The 11,097-nt window shown below is 40.6% G+C and overlaps 3 protein-coding genes across 3 annotated transcripts; 1 reads left to right on the top strand and 2 right to left on the bottom strand.

Annotated features, from left to right (window-relative positions):
- Window positions 1-64: 64 nt before the first annotated feature.
- On the bottom strand, window positions 65-1,622 carry LOC134196629 (uncharacterized). The gene is made up of 2 exons (XM_062665826.1): window positions 1,111-1,622; window positions 65-339 (listed from the first exon to the last, which is right to left on the bottom strand). The coding sequence occupies exons 1-2, from the start codon at window positions 1,437-1,439 to the stop codon at window positions 297-299; spliced, it is 372 nt and encodes a 123-aa protein (XP_062521810.1). The 5' UTR covers window positions 1,440-1,622; the 3' UTR covers window positions 65-296.
- A 143-nt stretch (window positions 1,623-1,765) lies between these two features.
- Window positions 1,766-8,875, bottom strand: LOC134196628 (coiled-coil domain-containing protein 39-like). The gene is made up of 24 exons (XM_062665824.1): window positions 8,784-8,875; window positions 8,592-8,711; window positions 8,350-8,407; window positions 7,717-7,964; window positions 7,359-7,580; window positions 6,579-6,638; window positions 6,435-6,503; window positions 5,585-5,647; window positions 5,416-5,519; window positions 5,018-5,255; window positions 4,831-4,920; window positions 4,671-4,763; window positions 4,547-4,618; window positions 4,413-4,485; window positions 4,195-4,303; window positions 4,049-4,121; window positions 3,888-3,979; window positions 3,582-3,705; window positions 3,401-3,480; window positions 3,107-3,293; window positions 2,982-3,053; window positions 2,694-2,822; window positions 2,328-2,613; window positions 1,766-1,990 (listed from the first exon to the last, which is right to left on the bottom strand). The coding sequence occupies exons 1-24, from the start codon at window positions 8,856-8,858 to the stop codon at window positions 1,860-1,862; spliced, it is 2,868 nt and encodes a 955-aa protein (XP_062521808.1). The 5' UTR covers window positions 8,859-8,875; the 3' UTR covers window positions 1,766-1,859.
- A 303-nt stretch (window positions 8,876-9,178) lies between these two features.
- LOC134196146 (sialidase-1-like) lies at window positions 9,179-10,960 on the top strand. The gene is made up of 3 exons (XM_062665213.1): window positions 9,179-9,793; window positions 9,921-10,184; window positions 10,249-10,960. The coding sequence occupies exons 1-3, from the start codon at window positions 9,302-9,304 to the stop codon at window positions 10,804-10,806; spliced, it is 1,314 nt and encodes a 437-aa protein (XP_062521197.1). The 5' UTR covers window positions 9,179-9,301; the 3' UTR covers window positions 10,807-10,960.
- Window positions 10,961-11,097: the final 137 nt, after the last annotated feature.

Raw genomic sequence — 11,097 nt, forward strand, 5'->3', positions numbered from 1 at the left:
CGCTACGCATACAGTACACAGTATGTGGACGTAGATGTAATTAAGTAGATGTCTGGGTAGAAGACATGTTGACTTCGAATTCATTTTCGGTATATTTGAAACGCCTCGGTTTGACAAATAAACTCTAGCCTAATTAAATAATATACATTTATGAAAGTATAGTTTAATAGTTAGCCTTGTTAATTAAAATATTGCATTAGGAAATTAAGTTATATTAATTAAGTCAAGTTGCAGTTCCATCATCCAATGGTTGTTAATTAGTGGCAACTTGAACAGCTTGCTGGGCCTTGTCAAGTCTAGTAGAAGGACGTCGTCTGAATTCTTGCCGTCTTTTGTTGCCTGCAAGTATACACAACAAATTAATTAATTAATGACATTTCATATGCAGTAGTTGCATGTGGTACACTGTAGGTTGGTCTAGCGTGTAACTAAATGTCAGTGGGTTAGTGAAGGGAAATAGACCGGTATGCATGCTGATGATGACAATCCACCTATCAATTAATTACCTTACCTGCGGAAACTAGCTCTCTAGTAGGACAGGCTTTAGTATAAGTATAAAAAAAGTTTGCTAAGTTATTATATCTTACGTATACTCTAAAACATCAAATACAGGTAGCTAACCTTTCTGGTGTATGGACAGTAGTTAATTGCCAACTAAGCTCAATAGCTTTGGAATGGTAAGAAGCGCAATGTTGCATGTATACGCCAATATGCTACATCCCCACGTTGGATGACACTGCATGTGCTGCACTGATTGCATGCTTATACTAGCCTAGCTAATGATCACGATCGACATAGACTTCTCTAGGCAGCATCTCCTAGACCAACTGCCATGTAAACCATTTGAATTGCATGGCTATATGTGTGCGTGACTGGCCATATATGTGCATGGGTTTGTAGTTGTATGCAGTTATCTAGAGGCTCATAGTAGACTCGAGCCAGTCTTCTCCCCGCCTTCGTCATTCCCCGGATTGTCAATCCTAGCTCGCCAGAGAGAGTCTGGGGAATGGCGGGGGGAGCTGCTCAAGTTTAAAGCTCTAGAGGTTCTTTATCTATACCTCTACTACATTTAATGTTTAGTGACGTCTCTGGCTTCTATGTAGGACTTACCTGTAAGGCTGCAAGTAAATAAGCTTGAGAGCATGGAGATGATCATCTGTAGACATGCTTCTACCTAGTAACGCTGCTAGAGCCTTGAAATCAGCAACAGCTCGACTGTATCTCCCACTCCATAGGTCCGTGTGTATTCCAAAAATGTATGTCGTCTTTAGTTTGTCATTCAGACGCTTTCCACCGGATCTGCTCATCAGATCTAGACCTGCCGCTGGATCAGGCAATGTTAGATCACCGTTCAGCAACCTCTTGATTTGTGGTTCAAACACAGACCAGAATTGCTCCAACTCATCTCGCGTCCATAGAGGCTCTCGTAACGTAGACATGCTCACGGGTGTATTAGAACAGAATGCATCTCACAGGGTTTGGAACGGTGCCACACCAATCTCGTAAATTATTCTCGGTACGTGATGCACTCGTGGCCGGGTCACGCCGTGCCAACCGCGTCATGCGGACCGTCATCTCATTACTCTAAAATGCTGAGTGTTTACAACGGTAGTCGGTTTGACCGCGTCACTACAAACACAGTAATCTCTATTTATATAGTCTCTCAACCGCGCATTTCTCATCACATCATGATCCTAGAGCTAGAATCATGTGTACTCAAAAGAAAGCGAGAAAGTCATGCAGACTTACCCTAATTAGTGATATATCCTAACTCAGTTTTTGTTTATTCATTGATCATTACAAGTGTACAACTCTACAAGATAGATCTATGGTGTTAAACGTAATTAGTTCAATTGCAACTAAGCTGGTACCAGACCCTTTTGACTTGCTGCACTGCTGGCACGAGACGACGCCCTAGAACCAGCTGAGCTTGCTCTAGATCCAGGTGTTCTATGCTGAGCAACAAAGCCACTCGATTGTGGTGAGATGCCTAAAATAACTACATTTTAGGAATTCCACAGAAATCATTCCAAAATTAACTTTACTGCTATACTCCTATAAAAGTAATTTACTCTATTTAAAACTCAATGAAAGCCTCTAATAGCTACAATAAGTGATTGTAAAATGATCACCAGTCAATCTACCTGTTATATACAAAGAACAATACATCACTATGTATACCAGCCTTAATTAAGACACAAAGCAATGATTTCAAAAAAGCAATTAGAAACACTAAATAAACTTAAATATTAAAAAATTGTTATACTTTAGCTACATCTAGAGCAGGAGCCAAATCTGTATTAAAACGAAATAGTGCAAAGCCTTACCTGTTGGTGCTAATGCCTCTTTGATTGCCATTGGAGTCATTCCAATTGTACGAGATGCAGCTCTCGATGAAACAATGCTTACTTGACTTTGACTAGTCCGCGTTGAAGATGCTCGACTTGATGTCAAACGACCAGAGCCCAAAGGGCTAGGGGGAGGTGGTAGACCGGCTTGAGAGCAAAGAAGATGAATCGAAGGGGCAAGGTCGGGGGCTTCAGCTGCCACCTGGCCGAGCTGTTGCATCACACTATTTCCAAATTCCTTCTTCTGTCTCACTTCAATATCACGCTATAGTTATTATAGTTATTACAGTTATACAACTCCATTAGTTGCAAATCATCCATTAAAATAAGTGAGACATCATCTACCTGAGTTCCAGCCACAGACTTTGATGAAGAAGAAAGAATTTCTTGCAAGAGCTTTGATGACTGCCGTAGAACTCGATCTTTCTTGGCTTTTTGATCAACTAAGTCCTTCTTCATATGACCTTCCACAGCCTATTACACAGCATATTTGATTCTGGAGAACAACTGTACACAATGTACGTACAACTGCCACATTTAAGTTTCATTGACAGTGACAGAAAGGTGGAGTGCACGCAACTGATTATCACATACATGTATGTGCTACGTTTCTCTACACCGCTAGCGACAAACCTGCTTTTCTTCAATAGTTTCCAGAAGTTGATGTTCATCGTTACTCAAAGTAGAAAGGTTTCTTCCCATCGTCTAACAAAACGCAACTAAACAAAACTCCTGCAAGTTAATCTCCCCTTCCGTACCTGTAGGTCCTCTCGTTGCTTCTTGACTTGCTTTCTCTTGTATACCACTTTGTCCAACAATTGCTGATGGTTCGCTTCCAGTTGTTCCTTCTCTTGAAACTCATTACTACTATGGTCAACTCGATTCAGACTTTTTCTGAATGTCTCATTGCTTCCATTCATTAGCCTAAGTGTGTTTTCTAATGCTCTACACACAAATTCAGTCAAAAGCAATTAAATACTAAACTTTGTATTGTAATAAATGGTAATAAAATGACAAAGAAAATCAGTAAAATGAGATTTCCACAAACACACCTTATTTCTTTTTCTGCTTTTCTAATTTTTGCATCTAATTCATCTCCCGTCCTCTGTAGTTCTTCCTTCTCCTGTGCTGCCTGAAATACAAAATACTAGTATATAGCTTGCCTTTGCTAAACCTATCACATATAAATTTGGTAGTAAAACTACTGTTTTCACTATTAGTCTTCATTCCTACCTTGATTACATAATAAGCCTGTGAATGCTCTTCTTCTCCTTCTGGTGGTGCCATTGAGATCATCACAATTTCATATCGCTTTCTCAGCTTGTCTATCTTAGAGAATCTGTCATGAACTTCAGCACTACAAACACAAATACAAATACAAATTTGCAGTATAATGATCAAAATAGCAGTTATGTTTAAAACCTATACCTTCTGTGTGTGTGTGTGTGTGTGTGTGTGTGTGTGTGTGTGTGTGTGCGCGTGCGTGCGTGCGCGCATGCGTGTCTATTTGTCTGTTGCAACCAATGCACTTAGTAACACCTTAGTTTCTGCCTCTCTGTGTCCAAAGCCTTTATTTGAGCTTGCAGCATGTCCTTGTGTACATTAATTTCATGTGTCCGTTCAGTCATAGCCTAACAAGCACAACACACAACAACCATTAGACTAAACATCTGATTCCATTATTGAATGACAGTTCCCACTGTATGCAGCTGAAGCTTCCTCTTTGCAAGAGACAACACAACATCTGCTTTCGAATTGAGGATATCACGAAGCCTACAAACAGAAATGACAAAGATGTGCATGCAGTCAACTAAAAAATTGGTTTGATCTTGTTCATAAGACATACTGTTTGATCTCCAGCTTCAAAATGTTCTCATCCACCATTAGATCTTGCTTTGCCACTTCGACCTTTTTCAGTTCACGTTGTGAGCTGTCGTTGTGCAACTCAAGTTCCTCTGTAGCAAAACGTATTAAAAAGATTCAATATGTAATACAAAAGTTCAGTGTTCTGTTTTCATTAAACTCATACAAAACAACACAAAAACCATTAACATCTTATTTCACCTATTTTGCTCGTAAGATCAAACTTCTCGTTTCTTGCTTTCTCCAGGCCACGTGTTGCACGTCGCAGGTCATCCTACACAACAAGTATATCCTCTATCCATACATCTCTTCGCGTATAATTGACCTCTTCTGACCCCTAATCTCTTTAGCTGGTTCTGCAACATTGTCTCCGTTGCCTGCTGCTCATCAAAGCGTGCTGCCAATTCCTGTATAAATAAATTTATTGTTGAACTTGCAGCCACATTTGACGTCTCTTGCCTTAATTTTTAAATTCAAAGCCACTTTCTCCTCGTTGCTTCTCTCGCCTTGCAGTCTAGCTACTTTCCGCTCCAAATGCTGTAGCTGGAAATCCTGAGCATAAAACAAAACAAACCTGTTACAGCAAGTTTCTCTACAAGCAGCAATCACAAAAACTCACTTGACTGTAGATCAGCTCCTGTTGCTTCAACGACTCTTGATCGACCTTATTCAATTTGCTGTTGAGATTTCTAACAGCAGCACGATTACCCTACACAAATACAGCTGTTGCAGCACATTGAACCACTGTCACTGTTAATGCCAGCAAGCCGAGCAAGTAACCAGCTGTGCTTGGAGCCTACACTTACCTGTATCTCTGCTTCTGCATTCGTTGCCTTCTCTTTCACGTCATAAAGTTGCTGAGTTTGTCGAAACTGTACTTCTCGCTTTTGTTCCAGCGTTTTCTGCACCTCTTGTAGTAGCTTTTCGTTTGCAGAAAGTTTCTCTTCCATTCTCTGATTGAACTCTTCAGCGGACAATGTCATGTGCACCATCTTCTTCAATGTTTCTTGAGAATAAAGGCGTTCTTCATGAATGATTTCAAGTCTGAAGCAAAGCAAGCAGTTAATCAGTCAACACAACCAACAAAAGTAACACATACACAAAAACATCATCAACAATATATATATACAAATGGCAGCCATAATCTTTATACCAGCATATTTTCACAACTGCACAAACGACTGGCAAGATAGTACTATGGCACCTTTGTTTTTTCTGTTTCAACTGCTGCTTGAGTTGATGAGCCTCAGCCCGTGTGCTCTGCAGATCTGTGTTTGTTCTCTCCACTGAATATTTTAGGGTTTCCAGCTACACAAACAATCAGAGCTTGCTATGGATGAACCAACAATTAGACACAACAGAAAGCTATAAACCTCATCTTGAAATTGTAGTTGTGATGTTTCAGCTGCTTGATACTCTAACCTTAATTTAGCAACCTATAATGAGTATCAGACAGACAAATAGATAAATACATAGATGGACTGAAATTAAGATGAGACATAACAACTTTGTTATATTCTTTAATTGTATCCCTTAAAGGAGAACTTTCACCAAAATCAACTATCTCTCAGATGAAAGCTGTCACTTCATGACACAACCCTTTACAATCGTTTACTGCAGAAGTTTACCGTAACAAAGAAATAAAGCATTGAAATTACCTGCATAGGCGTGTTTAGTACCCGTATGTGGCGTATGCGTAACTCTGATTGTTGGTTAGCAAGGAAGACCAATATCTGTGCACATTTCAAGGTAAGGATTGTGAGACATATGGTGTCAAGTTGTGATTTATTAACCAAAACCTAAAGTAGTTGCTTCGGGAGAGTAAGACTTTGCGTACATACGAGGAATCGTCTGAACAACTCGTTGCCGATTCTCTGCTTCTGTGGCTGTCTGGACTGTAGGTTTCCTGCAGGAAGATACCAGGCCTTGCATCTTTCTTCAACAAGTTTTAGTATTTGGTGAGAGTTCTCCTTTAACCTTACTGCAAAATTCATTTCCATGCTTTAGTTAATACTTATTATGATGCAGTTGTCTATGCATGCATCTGCTTGTCAACACAACACGTCTACATCTTTTTCACTATTGCATCTATGTCATCTATCCATCTTTCAACACAGATACATGTATTATAGACACCATGCTCTTTCACATCAAAGTCATAATCTTGTGTGATATAGTCTCTGTGTCTAAACTATTTATCGTCTTTGTTTAGGTTTCACCCACCTGCCTCTCTGTGAGACCAATCTGTTTGTCTTGTTCTTGGTTGTTGTTAATTTCGCTCTCTAGAAATGCCTACAAAAAGAACAACAACACATCCTCAAATTGTGTTCATGTGAGTGTTCAAGTAATAGCTTAATTGAAGTAAACCTGTTTCTCATGAAGTGCAGCTTCTAATTCTCGCTGGTTCATTTTTAGCTGTGTCAAGTCCTTCAGTAGAGTAATGGAAGATACATGCACAAAAAAGTGAGTATGTAAGATGGCAAAAAGACTCACAGAAGAACACACACAAATAGGCACACACACACATATGTGCACACACACACATGCACATGCACACGCACGCACACACACACACACACACACACACACACACACACACACACACACACACTGGCAAAATGGCAAATGGATAAGAAACTACCATTCGTTACGGTTACGGCTGGGTTCCTGTGCACTATGCAGGAGCTATGGGCTGTGCTAAGCAATCTCCTGGAGCCTGGCCAGGTACTTGTAGGAGCACCAACTGTGACGCAAACTGTGGTGCAAACTGTGGTGTGGGCACCCGAAGTCCCACCTGGACCCCAATGGCTGATGGACTTTGTAGCAGTCGTGGGCCTTTGCCACCCCAGTCAATGGCCAGGTACTCATTTATACTCCTAAGTCGGGAGAGGCAATTGTGTGTGAGTTTCTTGCCCAAGGAAATTATGCCATAGCTCGCCATCACTGTGACTTGAACCTGAGACCCTGCAAGTTCCCGGATGTGAACATTCCATAGAAGACTCTCTAACCAACTAAGCCATCGCACCACACACACACACACACACACACACACACACACACACACACACATGCATGCATGCACACACGCGCGCGCACACACACACACACACACACACACACACACACACACACACACACAACAAGCACCTGCGCAGTCTGATTGATCTCCATATCTCTCTTCTTCATTTGATTCACTGTCTGTTCCCACTGTTCAATCAGTGTCTCTCGCTGCTGGTGAGAATGTCTAAACAAGTCCGCTGTTTTGTCTAACTCAATCTGCGTCGTCAACACATCCGTAACTGTCGAGTCTAAGCCATGTCTCTTCTGATCAGATTCACCAGCCAACCGTTCTAGCTGCAACTGTAACTCCTGTATACACACAAGCATCACAATGTGAGCATCAATGCCTCAAATCAAATGTCAAAAAGTACACAAACAGCATACAGAGAGTTTTCAACAATCATGAATGGCCATAAGATAAAGATAAAAAGTAATAAAATCTCACTTTTGTCTTGCTGTCATCTATTCTTGTGTATTTCTGTAGAACAATGGCATCCTCGTCTCTCCGTTCTGCTACTGCTATCCACTGATCTAGAGCCTCCTGGTCCCATTTCATTTGTTCCTTTATCTGTTCAATTTGTTGCGCTGTTCTAAAAATACTGTTTTCATAACTGTTCATCTTTTCATGAAGGTCGGTGAGTTCTACTGCTACACGATGTTTCTCAGCCTTCAAACGTCCTTCTTCTCTCTCAGCTAGTCAACAATATTAAACAATTCATATTGATACACAAACCAGTAGTTGTAAATGACAACATTCCCTACATATAGGTCTATCAATCTCTTAAAAATTAGGTGACAAAATAAAAACATATTGTGACATATCAACTGATAGATACTGACAAGAACAACACAATCATGACTGTTGAACTAATGAAAGTAACTGAACGCTGTTTACACTAAATTAATGTACACAACAGACAGTTCATCAAGCAGGCAAGCAGACTGACAGACGGACAAACAGTTGAGGACAACTACCCAACCAACAAAATAAATTAAATGACAATACACATACAGATTGCCATGCAGTATTGTATAAAAACAAACGACTAGTCAAAAATCATCTGCTCTGTTTACTGACCTATTTGTTTCATATGATCTTCTGTTTCAATTTCCCTTTTCCTTGCATCACAAACGGCCTGACATCAAAATACAACAAAAGACAGCTATAGCCAGACCCTTTCCTTCAGTTACATTATCTAAATTTATATGTTATATACAAAGTTCCGACTATTTCACGGATACCATAACTCAGTACACACCAGTGCTTGCATTAGACCTCTTGCTTGAAATTCATTATAAACTCGTTCATTCAACAATTACCTGCGTGTGCTGCAACTCCTGACGAACGTTTTTTGAGTGATCAGTTAACGCTTGTACTCTGTCATCGTGTTCCTGAATTTGAGCTTCGCAAGCGTTGATTTTCTTCTCTTTCTCTTGAATCTAGAGAGAGAATCAGTTGCAGTTAAATTAGGCCTAACGGAATGCTTGAGTTAGTGCATCAAACGCGCTTGCCTGTGATTGAAGGAGCTTGTTGTGGTCGTTGAGAACTGGAATGTCCGTCCCTTCGATGAGGTCGATCTCCGACATTGTCTGCAACCGTTGCGCTGTTGCTATGCAGAGACAATTCCCGTAGGAACTACCCGTATAAAGAGTAGACCCGTATGTAATAATGACCGTCGATGTGTCACGCACTGGAAGTAATTAATAATTTAGTTATTTGAAGTTATACAGTAATACGAGCAACACACAAAGTATACGTAGCAGTAATTTATAGTTGAAATATTAATTGCTACTACAATCTCAGTATTGCAACTACGTCTAGCCTCGAGCTCTAGATCTAATAATTGTGTATCAACCTATAGTAGCCAATTTTGTGCCAGAATGCTGTAGTCTCATGTTTATTTTTTTAATTTTAACGTATTTCTACGAATGTGTTGGACCAAACTTATCTCTATATCTATAAACTGTATCAATTGCAACCATTTGTGCATGCACGTGCACGTGACTCTGCAGCTCACCTTAATCACACGATGGTCTGCTGGTCTTTGTTGCTGCTTTTGCTAACTGCTACTCTTGCAACATTGTCCAAACAAACGTTTGAGAGTGCAACACCGAAGGGGTGTGTTACAGTACTCGACAAGTGGTGTTCAAGTGAGATTGTTCGATTATCTTGCTTCCATACTCACTCATCCGGAGCCTGTGCTAACTCTCGAGTTTACGCATCATTGAGTAATGCTGGTTGGATATGTAAAGCGTTGGACGAGAGTTGCTCTTGTCCAGACTCTCGCGACCAACTCAATCGTCTCTTCCATCTGTGTGCCAACAACTTAACTGCAGTCGATGTGTTTGTATCTGGCGAATCAAACATCAACACTTACCGCATTCCAGCTATTGTACAGACCAATAAAGAAACACTGCTGGCATTTGCTGAAGGAAGAGTGTATGACAGCAGTGATTGCCACAGGAAGCTCATAGTGATGAAGAGAAGTACAGATTTAGGAAACACTTGGGAAAAGCTGCAGGTACTCAGTGATGAGAGTAAAGTACATGTAGTAGAGATATTTACTGCGTGCTGTGTGTTTAGCTCGATCCTGCCCACTAGTAGCTGTGTGCTTTATAGATATTGTAATTTTTTGTCTTTATGCCTAGATCATACCAATCAATTTGAGTGATGAGCATCTGGTTACTGCCAATCCTCAACCTGTCTTTGATCATATGACCAATACCACACTGCTGCAGTTTGTTACCAATGACAACACAACGCATCAATGTAATCCAGGAAACAACAATGGGCAGATAATCTCCTCAGATGATGGTTTAACATGGTCACAACTGAAAAGCATGGATAATGTGCTAGGAATAAATAGGGGACTTTTGCCCGGCCCAGGAGGAGCAATACAACTCACACATACTGTATACACATACATTGTATACAAAATTGTCTACCAATAATACTATGTACTTTGTTTTGTATTAGACATATGCTGGCAGGCTCGTGTTTTGTGGTCACTATGGTGCATATGTGCGAGATCTCGTTTGGTATTCAGATGATCACGGCAAGACATTTCAACTGAGTAAAACACAACTCCCTGAAATGGACGAGCCTCAAGTAGTGGAGCTTACAAACGGGTCCCTACTACTCAACATGCGCAACCGACACAAAAATGATTGTCAGTGCAGAGCCATATCACGAAGTGATGATGGAGGAATGACGTGGGGACCTATTCACTACGACCCAGTGCTCATCTCTCCGATATGCCAAGCTTCTCTAGTACGCATCAATGATGCATTCTATTTCTCTAATCCAGCGTCAAAAATTGCACGTGAAAACCTGACAATTAGAAAGAGCACAAACAACTGTAACAACTGGCAGAGTGAGTTGAAGATTGTCGATGGCCCAGTAGCAGGCGGATACTCAAACATCGTTCCTCTCACTGATTCAACTAAAGGAGGCATTTTGTATGAGCGATTCGACGTTGTTAATGGCACCAAGCGCTCTGTGATATCATTTACACAATTTCCTTTGGATTTTTAATAAAGTTTTATGTGTTATAGCCACACAACATCGTACACAATGTGACATAATAAAATTCTGTACCAGTTACAGCATCACTATCATTTCTTAGACCTGCATAAGACATTGGTGTGACTATTAAGATGTTGAGACCCACTGTGTGTACCTATGTCCCATAATATCTTTGGGCCATTCCAAGTACAACCCAGCATCAGCAAACTGTTCTACTTGGATAAAGTGCAACCCAGATGATGACATATCCTGGGTCATTGCAAAAACTATGTACATTCCCATGCCATTCACTGCCAAATG

The sequence above is a fragment of the Corticium candelabrum genome, chromosome 21 (genome assembly GCF_963422355.1).
Source record: "Corticium candelabrum chromosome 21, ooCorCand1.1, whole genome shotgun sequence".
Taxonomy (NCBI): Eukaryota; Metazoa; Porifera; class Homoscleromorpha; order Homosclerophorida; family Plakinidae; genus Corticium; species Corticium candelabrum.